This window comes from Hemicordylus capensis, chromosome 7, assembly GCF_027244095.1.
Source record: "Hemicordylus capensis ecotype Gifberg chromosome 7, rHemCap1.1.pri, whole genome shotgun sequence".
Lineage (NCBI taxonomy): Eukaryota > Metazoa > Chordata > Lepidosauria > Squamata > Cordylidae > Hemicordylus > Hemicordylus capensis.
Genome location: NC_069663.1, coordinates 32,460,409 through 32,478,272, shown reverse-complemented (window position 1 = coordinate 32,478,272; position 17,864 = coordinate 32,460,409). Strand labels below are relative to the sequence as shown.

The 17,864-nt window shown below is 51.4% G+C and overlaps 1 protein-coding gene across 4 annotated transcripts in view; it reads right to left on the bottom strand.

Annotated features, from left to right (window-relative positions):
• FNDC5 (fibronectin type III domain containing 5) overlaps window positions 1–17,864 on the bottom strand; it is a 60,190-nt gene that overhangs the window by 36,233 nt on the left and 6,093 nt on the right. The window contains exons 1-4 of one of the 4 annotated variants that reach the window (XM_053268848.1): window positions 15,515–15,602; window positions 14,313–14,415; window positions 13,103–13,246; window positions 12,264–12,864 (exon numbers count right to left, since the gene is read on the bottom strand). In XM_053268848.1, the coding sequence (XP_053124823.1) occupies window positions 12,264–12,360 (97 nt within the window). In that variant the 5' untranslated portion in view covers window positions 12,361–12,864; window positions 13,103–13,246; window positions 14,313–14,415; window positions 15,515–15,602. Of the gene's footprint in view, window positions 1–12,263; window positions 12,865–13,102; window positions 13,247–13,383; window positions 13,474–14,312; window positions 14,416–15,514; window positions 15,603–17,864 lie in introns of those variants that run through there. The other 3 variants (XM_053268849.1, XM_053268850.1, XM_053268852.1) reach the window with 3 other exon arrangements.

Sequence of the window (17,864 nt, the reverse complement as noted above, 5' to 3'; positions counted from 1 at the left end):
CACAGACACACATGGCTCATTAGGATGAGCTGCCCACAAAATGGCCCTAATTAGTCACATGCCATTTGCCAAAAGAGACACATCGGTGTGCACCATGAGAGCTTCAGGAGATTGTTTGCCATGCCTTGATTGCTGGAATCACGGGCGGGGAATCGCTGCAGCAGGATTCTAACCTGCAGACCTTTGGCAAGAAGGGCACTCTTCCACATTTGTGCACAGCTCATCACTGTGCAGACAGGACTCTTCTGTCCTGCAGCAGAAGCACAGGTGCTCCCCCACTGCTCCAACGGCCCCATTTCCCCGCAGACAAGTGCTATTTCCTGGTCTCTTTCCCTGGAAAATCCTTGCTCCTATTTTGCCCTAGTTTTGCCTTCTCAAGTTTCTGCTCGTCTGAACTGCTGCTGTTGCCACCCTTTAGCTCTCGGCCTTCAGGGTTGAAGCTCTGAGTGGGTGGGTGCATCTTGTCACCCGTGGACCTGGAAGTACCTGCCTGCACAGGAGCTGCTGAGCCACCAATGTGGCGCTCAGTCTGTGGCACAAGGCTGAACTGACCCCGGTCCACTGCGCCGAGGGGCACCTTTCAGAGTGGCTGGCACGATCCAGGATCAGATCCCTCCCAGTGGCTCTTGCTTATTAGGGATGTGCCTGGACCTAGTTGGAGGCCCTTTTACAGGCCTCCGAACAGGTTTGAACACCGGGGGGGGGAGGGTTGGAAGTCCGAAGCCGGGGGGGCACTTTAGGGGGGGCACTTACCCCACCCCCCGCTTTCCCCCTGCTGGCGCTCGCTTTCCATAAAAGTGGTCAGGGCAGCAGTGTACCTCCCTGCCGCCCCTTCCCCCTCTTCGGCCAGAAGTGGCCAGAAGTGCCGGGTGCATGCGCGTGCAGGCCAGGTGCACACACCTGTCTGACGTGCACGCACGAGCACGCAATGTGTACACACACCCCCGGTACTTCCAGACACTTCCGGCCGAAGAAGGGGAAGGGGAGGCAGGAAAGCACACGGCCGCCCCGAAGACTTTGATGGAAAATGAGCGCCAGCAGGGGGACACCCCCACCCCCTCGAGTGGCACCCCTGCCCGGTTCTGTGCACCTCCCTATGGCTTGTATCTCCTTTTCACTTGTCCACCCCTTCGGGGCAGGGAAACAGCTTCTCAATTCCTTATGCTGCATAACTCCCTTTTTGATGATGAGCAGCTGATATATTTATTATGTATTTATTTATGTGGCACTATTTAAGGCCATGCCAACAAGGCTGGTCCTTTTATTAAGTGAGGTGAGGGAACAGGGGTGCAGCTCAGTGGCAGAGCAGTGGAGAGCTGGTCTGGTGGCAGCAAGCATGACTTGTCCCCTTAGCTAAGCAGGGTCCACCCTGGTTTTGCATATGAATGGGAGACTTGATGTGTGAGCACTGGAAGAGATTTCCCTCTGCAGGGGATGGAGCCGCTCCAGGAAGAGCTGAAGGTTCCAAGTTCCCTCCCTGGCAACATCTCCAAGATAGGGCTGAGAGAGATTCCTCCTGCTTGCAACCTGGGATAAGCTGCTGCCAGTCTGGGTAGACAATCCTGAGCTAGATGGACCCATGGTCTGACTCAGTATATGGCAGCTGCATATGTTTCTATGTGCTTTGCATGCAGAAGGTCCCAGGTTCAACCCCTGGCAGGATCTCCAGGCAAGGCTGGGAGCAACTCTTGTCTGAAACCTTGGAGAAGCCGCTGGCAGTCTGTGAAGGCAATACTGAGCAAGATGCACCAAGAGTCTGACTTGATATGAGGCTGTTTCCTCTGTCCCTGTATCCTCACCTTGGGGAGTTTGGGTAGGGAGGGAGTAATATGGCCCCAACAAGCAACTCTGAAGTTTCCATCTCCCCACATCCTTCCTCATCCCTGCTTCATCGCATGAGAAGTTCCCGGCTGCAAGGAAGCTGAAAAGACCGGCCTGATTGGTGCATCTGATGCAGGTCATGGTGTGTGGAGGAGATGAATAGAGAGAAATGTTTCTCCCTCTCTCACCGTGCTAGGACCAGAGGTCATCCCATGGAACTGCAGGTCAGAGAATTCAGGACTGACAAAAAGAAGTACTTTTTCCACACGGCGCATAATTCATCTATGGAATTCTCTGCCACAAGATGTGGTGGTGGTGGCCACTACCATGGATAGCTCTGAAATGGGCTTAGACAAATTCACGAAGGACAGATCTACTACAACAACCAATATTTAGATACTGCTTTTCAACCAAAGCTCCCTAAGTGGTTTACACAGAGAAATAAAAATGAACAAATAAAGAATAAAGTCCCCAAAGGGCTCACAACCTAAAAAGAAACAGAAGATAGGCAACAGCCACCGGAGGGATGCTGTGGTGGGGTTGGATATGGCCAGTTGCTCTCCCTCTGCTCAGTAAAGAAAACCACCACTTTTAAAAGGTGCCTCAGTGGCTTCCAGCTACATCTGGTGGGCCACTGTGCGAAACAGGATGCTGGACAAGATGGGCCTTGGGCCTGATCCAGCAGGGCTGTTCTTATGTTCTTACGAACCTTCCCCTACAGTAAATGTGCTAGTCTTTAAAGGGCCACCAGATTCTTCGTTGTTTTCACTGCAATCGAGAGACTGACATGGCTGCTACTACCCCTCCGGAAGGCGCTGGGGATCTGTACAGCCCCTGAGGACCCAGAGTGACAATAGTTGCGGGAGGGGAAAGGTGTGGTAAGGAGACCCCCAGACTCTTAGGTGCAGCACCTGCAATAAGAACATACATTCCAGCTGTCCTTTAAAAAGGGACAGATTGATCAGGCTCCAAGCTTGGCTCCCACTGTCAGGTAACTGTGAGAAGTGATAAGAGAGACAATTATCTGTGATGAATGATTGCAAGCTGAAAACCAATGATTCACCCAGTTGGAGAGGCTGCAATCCTAATGGGAGTGCTTCCCAGTGGGACTGACTAATGAGCTCAGGAGCCATTATCCGGGGACATCACATAACAGATGCTACATTTGCAACCCAGAAATGACTGGGGTTAGGGGGTAATAGATGGATTATCAGACTTGGGTCCCCGGATGCACAAATGGCCAAAGGCCATAATGGCAGGGGATGATTGATTGATTGATTGATTGGACATATTTATTTCCCACCCAAAACTTACGCTCACAATAAAATACAAATTACAACAAAATAAAAAGGCTAAAACCACAATTTAAAATTTAAAGCAATGTTAAAAACTATCAAAACAGTATCTGATTAAAAGCCAGGGTGGCCAAATGTGTCTTGACTGCCGTTTTAAAGGTTGTCAGAAATGGGGAAGCTCTTGTTTTAGCATTCCAGAGCCCCGGGGCAGCGATGGAGAAGGCCCGTTCCTGAGGAGCCACCAGAGGAGCTGGTGGCAACTGCAGACAAACCTCCCCTGATGATCTCAATGGGCGGTGGGGTTAATAGCGAAGAAGGTGCTCTCTTATATATCCAGGGCCTACGCTGTTTGCGGAGTTGTCATCCCACCACATCTGGGGCCCCTAGGCTGAGAGAACCCCTGGAATTCTCTCGATCCATCTCTCTATGGAAGAGAGAGCTTCTAACCTAAAGCCTTCTCTGAAAGACGGGCCTCGAATCCAGACACTCTGCTCATACTCAGAGGGGATCTCCTCTTTATCCTTGCTTCAGAGTCCTATAATACATGAGCTGGCTGGGGTGGGTCTCACAAATGATCCAATGTCTGATTGGATGATGGTAGTCCAACCACATCTGAGGACCCAAATTCTTTCTATCTATCTATCTATCTATCTATCAGAACCACAATTTTTGGCCGTCGGTATCATCTGTGGAGAAGAATGCTCACTGTGATGTTTGATGAGGTCTACACCCCTAGAGATGGAAAAGAGGTGACAGCATTGCAAAGACTACCAGCTTTCAGTATGTTATCATGCTTGGATGGTCTTGACTATGGGCCTGCAGGGACCAAATTTGCAACGATGTCTTAAAAGCTTTTAAAAGTCATAAAAGCACAAATTTTGCTATAAAATTTTATTGATGCTGTCAGAGAAATGGAAATGAAAATGGGCGGGAATGTCCTGCAAACATTACTCCATGGCAAGAGAACAGCAATTTGTTCATTGTTACCCTGACCCTTTGCTCTGTGCAAAAATGACTGCAATTTTATCCTGATGGTTTGTGGGTAGGCACAGAGGTGCACCTAGGTAATTTTGGAGCCTGGACCTAAAGGCTTTTGGAGGCCCCTGCAAATTAAGCATCATCATGCTCTGCCGGGCGACCACATCAACCGGGACAGACTAAAGAGGATTGGGGGGGGGCTGGGCTGTGGAGGCCCTGGATTTTGGTCCTGAAGTCCAGGAGTAAGAGCACCTCTGGGTAGGGATGGAGAAGGGATGATAACCCATGGAAAAGACATAGGTGCAACCATGTTAGCACCTATTTTCCATCTCTGGGGGGCGTGGGGATAGACATTGCCAAAAATCACTCTGAGCATCCATCCCCTGAGATTGCACCAGTGGCCAAAATTTGTGGGGTTACAAACATGGAGAAAACTGGTACTGGGAGTGGGGACCTAATTACACCCTCTGATGCAGACACCTAACAGCAGCACATCTACTGGATTAATCATTTGGATTAATTGATGGAAATGCTTTTGAAATCAACCAGAAAGGCATTCCCAATTAATCAAGCAACTCTCTTTTTAAAAGTGAGTCCCTTAAACAGAAGTTGTTATAAGAACTACAGACTAAAAGCTGCATTTCAGAAGGGCCACAACCTCCATTTATCTCACAAGGCAGAGGATGCTTCTTTGAAGACGATGCTTCGGCTGTGACCTACACGGACCACAGGAAAACAAAGCAAGTGTGCGTTTTTCTCCGAAAGGATTATTTTAGTTGCAGATTTAATAAATTAATTAACTTCTACAGATCCCACGGGTGAAAGTAGGTAGACTTAGCTCAGTATGGAGCCAGTCAGTTGTGTTACGGAGCCTGGTCACGTACGGAGCTCAGTCTATACGGAGCTCAGTCAGGTATTGTTGTGCAGCAGCAACAAGCAAATGCCACCATAAGTGATAACCTTTAAAAGATTCAGAATGTGTTTGCAGAGTTTATAAGAGAATGTTGTCATGGTGGGAGCGTGGTTTAACTTCCAGAAAGAGAGGTGTTGGGTCTTAGGCCTGAATGGGAGACCGGTCTGGTGCTCTGGCTGCAAGCCTGGCCTCTTAGCCTTCAGTGAAGGAAAAGCACTCTGTATGCTGTCAGAGGTACCTTTATTATCCCCTATTATTTCTTCTGTTTCATGAAAGGAGGACTGAGAGAGAGGATGGTTCTGAACTCTCATGGTTAATGGTGGAGCGGGTGGGATCTGCATGAGATTTTTTTTAAAAAATGTATTGATGCCACTGAATTCTGGACTATGCTCAGTGTGACTCAGCATGGCGGTGGTGAAGAGGGGATGCCGTTTGGATCTTCTGCCTCAAGCAGCGGGTCTCCAGCAGCACCCAGATTCACAGGGACATCAGAGGCTGCCTTATTCCAAGTCCGAAGCATGGAATTCCGGCCCCAGCCATTGGCTGCAGCTGGTCCACCTACCTCAGTTCTGACTGGTAGCCGCTAGGCCATGTCTCAGACAGAGAATGGCCTTTCTCAGCCCTACCTGGGGATGCGTCCAGGAACACAACCAGGGACCTTCTGCGTGCAGGGCAGGTGCTTCCCCACTGAGAGCTGTGGTCCTTCCCCCGGATTTGAACAAAGGGCTTCTTGATCTGTACTCCAGCCTCTTTGGACATTATAATATACCAGCTCAAGGGAAGACTGAGGGAGGACATGTCCATAGGAAGCTGCCTTTTACTGAGGCAGACAGTTGGTCTGCCTAGCTTCGTATTGTTCACCCAACTGGCAGCAGGGTTTCGGGCAGGAGTCTCTCCCAGCCCTACCGGGAGACGCTGCCAGGGATTGAACCTGGGACCTCCCGTGTGCCAAGCAGGGGCTCTGCCCCCGAGCCGCAGCCTCATCCTAAAACCAAAGACAGGAAATGGCCACTGAAAGGCTCTGGCTCCTCCCCAATGGCCATCGGGGTGCATGGGATTTCTGAAGGGCCGTTGGCCATTGGGAAAGGCCCTGCATTCCGTGGCCCTTTGGTCGATCTTGCTCTGGATTCGGTGCCCTGCCTGGCAGTGGCTCTCCAAGGCGCCAGGCAGGCGTCTCTCCCAGCCCTACCTGGAGATGCTGCTGCTGCCAGGGATTGAACTTGGGCCCTTCTGCCTGCCAAGCGGAGGCTCCGCCCCTGAGCGATGCATCCCCTCCTCGCACTCATAAGGTACATTATCAAAGCAAACGTGTGTTTAGGGCAGCAAGCGGAGAGGAGGACAGCTCAGACCCAAATTCCTTTCATGCCGTTTATTTAGGTGAGCTAAGGATAAAGTGAACGGAGGAGATATGGGAAAGCAGCAGCAGATGGCTATTAGAACTGCCACGGCTTTGGGGGGGGGGTGCGTGTGCGCCACCCATCCACCCACCCCCGGTTAAGGACACCTTCATAAATCTTCAGTGGTGTCTCCCAGACACAGCAAGTTCTGGAGTCCCACTTTCCTTTGCAACAGGAAGCATCAAGGACAGCCGTGTCAAAACCAAAGGCACCTCTGGCAGGGGCTGGGGGTGGACGTGTGTGTGTGGCTTCTATCCCAGTGCATTCAGCAAGAGCCCAAGCAGACAGACAATGCACAGAACAAACGCACAGCCCCAGGAAAGAGAGCCTCTCATCCCATTAAACTGGGGACAGCAGCACCCAGCTGTGCCAGGCATCCTCGTAATTTGGCTTGGCTGATTCCCCCCCCTCCCCCGCCCAACACACACACAGAATTTTTGCAATTCCCAGCCAGTCTCTTAAAGCCACATTGCCTGTGCTGTTAGAAAGCGAGCGAGACACATTTTTGCATGAGTAGACAAAGTCCTCAGCACAGTGTCTGAATGAAACTGCTGGCCAGAGGGAGCACATCTCAGAACCAAGGCTTAGCACTGAGCCAGTCCAGAAGCTCACTATAGTTTAACTCCAGAACTTGGTCATTTAGGAACATATGAGACAGCAATGCAGAGAGAGGTGCATGCCACAGAGTATTTACAGTCTTCCTTTTCCTGACACTGATTAAGCACAACCAGACCCCCAGCTTTCTGGAGTAAGGGATACACGCTTTCAGGACATTATATATCATACATGGCATGATACATCATATATAATACATCAGATGATACATCATATCATCTCAAGGAACCAGTTTGCTTGCGAATTAAATAGAATACAGGAGGAATGATATCCACAGGTCTCAGTGTGCTATTGAAACACACGCACACACAAACTCAAAAAGGAGGACCATCTCTGAGGATACTTCATTGAGTTTAAAATAAGCTCTAGTTTCACAGAGCTCTCTGTGGTTTGCAACAGTTCACTGAAAGGAACTGAAGTTCAATGACATTCGTAATCAGCCACCACATGCATACACACATGCATGCCACGCACCAAATGCGTGTGTGCCAGAGAGGCCAAATTCAGATGGAAACAGTGTAAGCTGTATGCTTACACTGAGTGTGCTTAAAGTATTATAGTACACAATGCAAAATGATCTGAGGTTACTTCACTGTTCCGACTGCAAGACTGCGAAACCTATCCCAATTATCCACTACAGCCACGAAGGCTTCAGACTTGCTTTGAAATATTCATGCTCTTAGGAAGCAAAACTCTTGTCCAGTGACAGCCGGTGGGTGGAGCAAGTAGGATGAAGAACGAGTTGCAGGTGAGGCTTGTTTGGACTCACTTTGCCAGCTTCTTGCCCTGCCGGCAGCCTCCTTCCCTCTTGCCTTGCCCCGCCGTGGCTGAAGCAGGGTGAGGCAATGAGGCAGCCGGGCAGGGCAAGAAGCTGGCAAGGTGAGTCTGAACAACCTGAACCTGTGGCTCATTTTCCGCCCTCCCTGCTCTGCCCTGACCAGCCACCACTGCTTTGTCCGATTCCATGTGACACGATGAGTATAGAATATACTAGGCGTGTTCACAGAACCATTCACTGGGGAGAACAAGAGTCTTACCTAACTTCGGGAGCTGTGAGCACTCCCCATGTTCAGTTGTGTGCAAGTAAAAAGCAAGGTAGGAAGCAGGGAGAAGGACCATCTGCTAAGCACCAGCTGGGTAGGACAAGCGTGCCCAGCCAAGGTTCCTCATTCTGAATGAGGTAGGGATAAAAACTGTCCTTCCCAGCTGGCACTTAGTAGATGATCACACTCCTCACCCCCTATCTTACATTTTACTTGCACCTGACCAAAAATTGGCAGCATGCACAGCTCCCGAAGCTGGGTAGAATGCTTGTCTTGCCCACATAACAGTCATGTGAACAAGCCTATTCACATGTGATCTGATGTATTTCCAACACACATTTCAACTCTTGAACTGGTTTAACCGTTCTGGCTTCCTCCAAAGAACTCCAAGAGGGTGCTGCTGGGGTGTTTGCTAGAAGTCCTTCAGACAGGGCTCAGTAGCTGGAAGGCATGGAAGTCCGGCAGGCTTAAATTTGTTTGTGGAGATGCCTGCTCATTGCTTTGATCAGCTCACAGAGACGCTCAATGGACTCAGGAATCCAGGAACCCCTATGTCCTCAAGCACTGAAACCGCGAAGGTGTCCAGACACACTGACACCTCTGGACCACTGCAGGGCAGAGGGAAATGCAAGAGGTGCTAACGTTAAAAGGTCATGGATATCATGCATTGACTAACACACCTTGAAATACTGAGACCAACGGACAAAGAAAAGAGCCCTCTCTTGGGGAAAGAATTCTCTGCTGTATAGATGGGAAGGAGAGCTGGTCCTGTGGTAGCAAGCATGACTTGTCCCCTTAGCTAAGCAGGGTCCACCCTGGTTGCATATGAAAGGGAGACTAGAAGTGTGAGCACTGGAAGATCTTCCTCTCAGGGGATGGAGCATTCCAAGTCCCCTCCCTGGCAGCATCTCCAAGACAGGGCTGAGAGAGATTCATGCCTGCAACCTTGGAGAAGCCACTGTCAGTCTGTGCAGACAATACTGAGCTAGATGGACCAAGGGTCTGACTCAGTAGAAGGCAGCTTCCTATGTTCCTGTGGAACTGTTCCCTTTGCAAAGCAGGGCCTGCCCTGGTTTGCATTTGGATGGGTGACTACATGTGAGAGCTGTAAGAGATCCCCTTAGGGGATGGGGAGGCTCAGTGGAAGAGCATCTGTGTGGCATGCAGAAGGCCCCAGGTTCAATCCCTGGCAGCATCTCCAGGTAGGGCTGGGAGGGAGCCACTGCCAGTTGATTGGTCGGGAGCAGGTAGTCCTAATGAGCTGGGGGTGGGGTGGGGGTGGGAGGCACAGCTGCCTCTGCTTCCCAGAGCTCTCTCCCACCCCATGAGTTGCCTGCAGGCTGGCCATTTGTCAGGTAGATCTGCACCGTTACTTGACAAATAGCCAGACTGCAGGCAGCACAGCTCCAGGCAGAGCGGGATGGGAGGGAGAGGAGCAAATGGCACTCTGGGAAGCAGAGGCAGCTGTGCTTCCTCCCCCCCCCGGTCATTAGGACAAGCTGCTCCTGCTGTTCGTGTAATAGACAATACAGAGCTAGATGGACTAATGGTCAGATTCGGTATAAGCTGCTTGCTATGTTCCTGTGGCCAGCCTGGGGGTCACCCTGCTTGCCACACAGCAGTGGCTGGAGCTGGGATTTGCTGCACAACCAGAAACTGCCCCCAGCCCCAATCAAACAGTCTGACTTCATAATCAAGTTGACACTAGGTTAGCAAGAAGGGCACTTCAGTTACCGAGCAAATGCGTAGCGTGACGGATGGAATCAAAACAGGAGACGTCACATCCTAGTGTGCAATATTGCTATTTCTTATGGCTTGCCAACACTGTCCTTTCTCCTATGCATGAAATCTTGATTGAAATTTGCTTGGGCCCACCCAGGCTCAGGTAACATTATCCAGGTGCCATTTATCTTCTACAGTGCTTTCTTTTGCCTTGGTATCACTTCAAGATCACTTTGAGATAGTCTCCATTATCCAAAGCTGCCCACACTGATGTCACATCTTAATAAGGTCCATGTTTCCAAAGCTGGGGAAATGCTCTTTGGGCATCCTTTTAAATTATGTTCTTTTAAACCACCTTGAGATGCATTATGCAAGGCGGTATAAAAACTGAACAATACCTAAATACATAAATGTCTCAGATTCCATCCCACAGATGCCTTTAGTCCAGGGGTTCTCAAACTTGGATCCCCAGATGTTAATTAGGGCTGCTACATTGTGAAAACAAAGGCCATTGTGGCAAGGGATGATGAGAGTTGTGGTCCAGCAACATCTGGGGATCCAAGTTTGAGAACCCATGCTTTCACCCATTTCTGGTGCCTTTTTTCTGATAAATCACAATGATGACAGTAAACCTGACCTTGTGGACTACAGCCATCAAACCTCACAAGCAATATTGAGCTACAGCCACAAGCGACTGAAAGCTTGTATAAGTCCCAGCCTTGCCTCCTCGCGGATATTTTTCAAGCGATGGTATATTATCTGTGAGTCTGCTGGACATCCCACCCTGCCTCTGGTATTGTCCTTCTGACTTAGCTCCTATACCCAAATCCACGGATGATTCTGGGTTGGGCAATGGAATTATAATATACCCCAAACTTGGGTTCTTCCAAGACTATAAACAGGGAGTGAGTTTATTGTGCAGTTGTCTACCTCACCTTCAGACAGCAGCTGGCTTTACAGAAGGGCTGCTTTGAGCAGGGGAATAAGGCTGGTAGCAAGGACCCGCCCCTCACCCATAGTGGGATGCCATTGTGTACTATCCACACACAGGGGTGTAGCTAATAAGCGGGGGGGGGGGATGTCCCAGGGCCCCTAAAGGCCCCCTCACCAGCTGAGTGACAGCTTGCTCTTTGTTCTCCTCCATGCACCTCTCTGAAGAAAACTGGGATGGGGGCAAGGGCCCATCTTCACTTTTTGTCCCAGGGCCCCCTCCAACCTTGCTATGTTCTACACCCCTGCCCACAATCTCTTTTCTGTGTGAGGTGCCAACTTGGGAAGCAGCTGGTAGCCTGGTCGCCTTTGGCCTGTGGAGTCCAATGACACCCCTCCCCCGCCAGGGGCATAGCTATAACTGAGCGGAAGGGTTCAAAGAACACGGGCCCCCAGCTCCTGCAGGCCCGCCAGCTCCACCCCTCCCTATTTTCTTCATTATCTCCCTCACTCTGGGGGGGCCACCAGAGAGAGGGATGGACACGGGCCCCCTCTCCCCTAGCTACGCCCCTGCCCCCTGCAGAGTCCATGAACCGCCCCCCCCAGTCTACTCTGTCCAGTATGCTCTCTAGACATTGACCTACACCAGATGCTTTCTAGGAGAGGGGTCTTGAACTGGATCGGCAGTTATGGCACCCTTCTTGTCCTCCTCCAAGTTCTTGCAGTCCCATACAGGGCAAGGGTCTTCATAAACATGTGCAGCCTGCCTTGCTGGATCAGAGCCAGGCCACTAGCCCCATGTGCAACCCAGCTGCCCTCCTTCTTATATGGCACCATGCCATCATTTTTGCTAATCACCTGAGTTGCAAAAGGGAAAGTCCCCTGGGCCATTGGTTGGCTCCTTTCCCCCAAGCATAGATGGGTACTATATTAGGCGGCAGCGATATAGGAAGATGCTGAAAGGCCTCATCTCAGACTGCGCGGGAGGAGGCAATGGTAAACCCCTCCTGTATTCTACTAAAGACAACCACAGGGCTCTGTGGGCACCAGGAGTCGAAATTGACTTGACGGCACACTTCACCTTTACCTTACACTCCTAAAACATCTCCAGAATCTGAGCTTTTCTAACCCTTCATAAACTAACCAATCTTGCACACATTTCCCCACTTTAAACAACAACAACAACAACAACCCTCAAATAGTACTGTTTCCTTTCCAGAATCATGTAGCAGTGAGTTCCAGGGGTGAAGCCCACATCCCCCCCTTCCCTTCTTGAACCTCCTCGGCTCTCACTGATGGGCGGTGGGCCACAGCGTCAAGCTTTTTGTGGGGGGATGTCAAATGTTGCATGAGAAAACACAACAGGTCTGGGAAGTTGGGAAGAATATATTTACCAAGGCAGCATTACTGAAGACACGAAGAAGCCACGCACCCACACAGACACGGGGTGGGGGTAACCAGCACCCATGGTCCACACTCCCCCCCCCCCCGCGCACCACCAGATTCTGCTCTACCCCCCGCCCCGCGCCACCCCCCCCCGCCGCCTTACCTGCATCCACCAGACACAAGCTGGAACAGTTGAAATACACCAGGAGGGCTGCGCTGATGTAGAGAAGCAGTTGGTCCATCCTCTGGAGCGGGTCCATCCTGCATCCACATGGGAATGGCTGTTCTAGAGGTCCCGATCCAGCCTGAGTCGCCGCCGGGGAGGGAGGCAGGGAGAGCCAGCGAGCGACCCTCCTCCTCCTCCGCGCGGCAGCTGTAGACCCCCGCCCGGCTCAAAGCAGGGACGGCCCGGCGTCCGGCGAGCTTCCCTTCCTCAGCGCGGGGCTCGGCGGCGGGAACATTTCAGCACCACGGAGAGCTCCGCGCCGCCGCCGCCGCCCGCTCGGGTTCCATGGCGGCTGCCGCTGTAGGGAAGGCAGCGCCTGCCGCGGCGCTGGGGCTCCGGAGGCCGGCTCGGTCCGCCTGCCTGAGCCCGGAGAAAGTTTCTCGGCGGCGGGCGGCAGCCGACGAGCAGGAGGAAGAGCTGCGCCGCCGCCGCAGCTGCTGCTGCTGCTGCTGCCGGCGGCGGCGGCTGGAGGAACGACTCGGTCTCCGCAAGATGCAAACGTGCCACCAGTGGGCCGCCTCCACCATCAATCAGGCAGCTCCATTCATGGAAGAAGGAGAAGGGGAGAGAGAGAGAGAGAGAGAGCGAGTGAGCCCCCCAACTCGCTCCACGACCCCCCCCCCTTTAATAGCAGCCAGCCCCCAACCAACGAGCCCTTTCTTTGCTGCCCAGCTCCCAGCACAGGCCCTCCTGCCACTGCCCTCGCCTGCCACTGAGACTCGTGCGCGAAGGGTCCTCAGTGGTCCCTCCTCCTCTCCCCCCCCCACCCTCGTTACCTTAATAGGAGCCCGGCACTCGTTCCAGGGGAGACGGGATCTCTCTGGTTCGATCTGGCTAGTAAACACCGTGGCCTCCTGATGCCTCCATGTTTAAACCGTCCGCCCGCTCCAAAGATCCTCCAGTGACTGCATCTCTCTTGGCTGATGGGAGAGACAGAGAGGTAAGCAAGGAGAGGAGCCAGGCTCGAGGCGAGAGAAACTCCCGTCTTCTCTCTCCACCCCACCCCGCCCCGCCCGCCCACCGCCTCCTGGCTGGAAACTAAGTCGTCAAGCAGCACCCTTTGGGAAGAAGGTGCCAATGGAAAGGAGTTCCGTGCATTGGGTGCTGGAGGGTGACATCTGAGTGAGGGTTCATAAAGCCTAAGGGGAGGCTGCATTATGTAACCACAGAGAAGCAAAAAGTGGGCCATGGACCAGCATGGTTCGGTTGCCTGTCCCTGCCTCTGCTTCTCCAAACTTGGCACTAATTAAGAAAAAAGGAGGAGGGGAGCAGTGGCGAGGGCTTCAGAGATGCAAAGGCATTTGCAGAGAGAAAGGAAGGTCTCCTGTTTCATTTGCACTCCTCAGACAACCACAAAGCAAGGAGAGATGAAAGACCCCGCAGGGAGATAACTTTGGTCTTAAACATATGGACACATCACGGACTAATTGGGGTCAGCTGAGGCCATTACATGGTGGGTGGCTTCTGAAAGGACCCAACCTGACTCAACATTACCATGCCGAGTGATCACCTCTCTCATTTCCCCAGCACAGCGACAGAAGGACTGCTCTGGAGGAGGGAATAAACTCCGAAAACACATTTCTAAGGTGTTAGAATGGCTAGGGATGGTTCCCTTGGCTGGGGCAGTTGGGCTGGGGAGGTGAACTGCAATGTCCCTGGAAAAGAACTAGATGGCTGCAAGGTCAGTGAGGTACAGCGATTCTCAGTTCTCAAATTCTCCAAGTCCACTGTGTCAGACAGGTAGCTTCAAGTTAGCTTCAGGTGAACTAGTCAAGTGAGACAAAGAAAAGCACACAGAAAGCATACCCTCCTGATCTGACCGAGGAATCTTCCTTCCTCAGCCTCTCAGGGTCTGGACAAAAGGCCATGTACACGCCGTGCAATAAGAGGGCCAGTTGGCATCAGACAGGTGTGCATGGAGAGGTGAAGCAAGGCAGGCAGGTGAAAAGGGTGGCACAGACAGCCATAGGGACATAGGAGACACACCCTTTATGCCAAGTCAGGCCTCTGGTCCATCCAGCTCAGTATTACAGTCATCTCTCGCCAACCACGAGGGATCCGTTCCGGCAAAACCTCACCATTGGCACATCTGCAGTTGATGAGACATAAAAGTCTATGGGAAACAGGCTTAGGAGAACCACAACTACAGAAAGCCTAAAAATAAGGGGGGGGACCAAAAAATGCTAAAAAGTCACCCCAAATCCTGTAATATTGCCAAGAGTCACCAAGAAGAATGAGCAGATCAAACCTGTGGAAATTTGTTGAAACCCCCCCCCCAATCACTCAAAGGCATTTTAAATCAACAGGGAACAGCAAGGTCAGCAAAGGTCAGCAAGGGTCACCAAGAGGAATGAGCAGATCGAACCTCTGAATCCCCCCAAAACTGCTGAGCCCCCCAATCACTAAAAAACCTTGCCAACCACAGATACTCGGGTCATGGTTGGCAAGACCCATCACAATTCCCCATTCACATATACTCAAAATCGTGGTTGTTAAAACTGCAAGGGATGACGGTATCTACACTGTCTGACAGAAGCTCTCCAAGGTTACAGGCAAGAATCTTTCCCAGCCCTACCTGCTGCTGCCAGGGAGTGAACCTGGGACCTTCTGCATGCACACAGGTGCTCTCCCACTGAGCTACCACCCCACCCTCTAAGGGGAGTATCTTACAGCAGCAGAGATGCACTTAGGTAATTTTGGAGCCTGGACCAAAAGACCTTTGGATCCCCCTCCCCCCCCACACACACACACAATGCAAGTTAAGCATCATCTCCCTACACACACATCCTGTGACACATGCAGTATTTTTATCAGGTGGGTTCTTGAGGGCAAAAAAGGCAACTGAACTCACAAGAATGTAAGGATATAAAACAGGTCTATTTATGCAAACATGCACTAGCAGCGATATTTCAACACACAACTTAACATACCCCCATCCCACCTATTTCTTTCCCCACTCTCCCTTCTGTCTCTAACCAGAGGTCATGCTTGGCCACCTGGCGCAGGTCACAATCACTCTTAGCTGCCTGGCGCGGTGTGGCATCCACACTACCTGGGACAGACTCAAGAGGATTTGGGGGCCGCCACCAGGGGGTGTGGAGGCCCTGGACTTTGGCCCAGAAGTCCAGGAGCAAGAGCACTTCTGTGCAGCAGACAGTGCTCACATGTAGCCACCCGCACTTGCAAACCTTGCTTAGCAAGGGGACAATCCATGTTCACTACTGCAAGGCCAATTCTCCACCCCAAAAGCTGCTTGCCCTTCACGGAAGAGGCGGCTTGCTCAGATGCAGCAGTCCACCTGAAGCCTGTGGCTTTATGGAGTGAGAGGAATCCTGATTGGCCCTTTGTGTCAGCTGACAACTGCTGGATTAGGAAGCTGCCCTGTCTCCTTCCGGTCAGCTGCAGCGATGGCCCCAAGAGCAGCAGAGAGCCACCCAGTTGCCTCTTGGTCTGGTTCAAAACCAGTGAGGCCTGCCTGCCTTCCACACATCCAAAACACGCCCGTCAGGTAGGGGGTTGTTTTCTCAGGATGGTGAAACAGAATCCTGAAGTGGTCTCAGAGGAGAGGGAGGGAGGGAAGCCCACCACAAAGGAGGGCACAGCCAAGGGTGCAAAACCCAAGAAACCAACCTGGAAGCAAACTTGTCCAACACTGTTGTGGATCTGACACATCTTATTGCTCCCACAATTATGGGGGGACTCTTTTACACATATATTGGGCAGATGCTTCCATTATTTACATTTCACTTTTCATTTGCAAAACAGCTATGGGCCCCGCCCCCTAACTTTCATAGCAACCTTGGAGATACATTCTCTAATTCCCATGTCACATCTGGATCTGAACTGCAGAGAGCGATTTCCCCAAAGCTACCCTTCCGCAGGGTCCGATTTATTACAGCATGGGCCACATTGTCTGCCTTCCCACTCCTGATTGCCAGCTTGCTGTGAAACATTGTCCAACTCCCTGCTGCTGCTGCTGACTTGGTTTGGGGACCCAGCAATGCTTTATCAGGAGGAAGGATTAATGCTGCTGGTGCAGGAACCTGCGTCCTAAATGCAGAGTTATGCGAGTATTAGATGGGGCACTGGAATTAATGTGCATTTAGGTTAATTAAACCGGCAGTGGCCTGATTTATGGCAACAAGTTGATGGGAACCGAAGCAATTTTCCACTCTCATACATGAGCTGTCAAGCAATATGTCACTGAATGGAAAAGGCCGGATCTTGGCACTGATAGTAGGGACCGTAGAAGCCCTGGGAGCTGGTGGGAATCAAACTAAAGCAGTGGACTCTGCTAATCCCACACGCTAGTCAGAGATTAAAAGAGGTTTTTGCCTGTCACAAATAATGCAGCCCATCCCAAAGGCTCTCCAAGTGTCAGGATGGGGCTGTAGGCAGCTGAGCAGGCTGAGAGACGAAGTGCTGGTGGCAGGGACTGGGGTGAAGAACAGCGGCAACTGGGTCCACAGGGGGGCTCAGTCCCCACCCAGGCAGAGATGGTTGGAAGCCAGAAATTGTGCCAAGAAGAGGGCAGAGGGGGCAGCTGTTGGAGATGGCGTTCCAGGGCATCAAACTTTTGCACCAACTATCCGAATGACCACGAGGGGCATTGGGAGTAGAGATAGTGAGTGAGGGTCTCCCCAGCTGTTCTACCTGTCTCTGCTCTATGACCCCTGATTGGACTCCTTCCGGTATTTCCTGTGCTGAGTCAGATTCCCTTCCTTTCCTCTTAGAGAGCAGATGGAAACATGACTCTCCCTCCTCCTACCGACTCATTATGTAGCCTATAGATTAGGATTAGGTCTTTCCTATCCAAAGTGTACTTCACTAATAAATACTTTGTATTTAGTTCTACAAGAATCTCCCTGTGTCTTCTCTGGATAGCTGCAACAACTAAACTCTGCATTCTCCCCTGTAACTGGAGTGGGTAGCTACTTCTTTAGTGCTCTGCTAATTAACTGGGGGTAAAAATTTCAACCCCAAACAGCAGCAACAACAGATAACAACAACAACAACAACAACAGACATTCATATACCGCTTTTCAACAAAAGTTTCCAAAGTGGTTTACATAGAGAAATAATAAATATTTAAGATGATTCCCTGTCCCCAAAGGGCTTACAATCTAAAAAGAAGGGACATAGGAAGCTGCCATATACTGAGTCAGACCACTGATCTATCTAGCTCAGTAATGTCTTCACAGACCGGCAGTGGCTTCTCCAAGGTTGCAGGCAGGAATATCTCTCAGCCCTATCTTGGAGATGCTGCCAGGGAGGGAACTTTTAACCTTCTGCTCTTCCCAGAGCAGCTCCATCCCCTGAGGGGAATATCTTGCAGTGCTCACACATCAAGTCTCCCTTTCATATGCAACCAGGGCAGACCCTGCTTAGCAAAGGGGACAAGTCATGCTTGCTACCACCAGACCAGCTCTCCTCTCATAAGACAGACACCAGCAACAGTCACTGGAGGCTCTATGCTGGGGACGGATAGGGCCAGTTGCTCTCTCCCTGCTCAATAAAGAGAACCACCACATTAAGAAG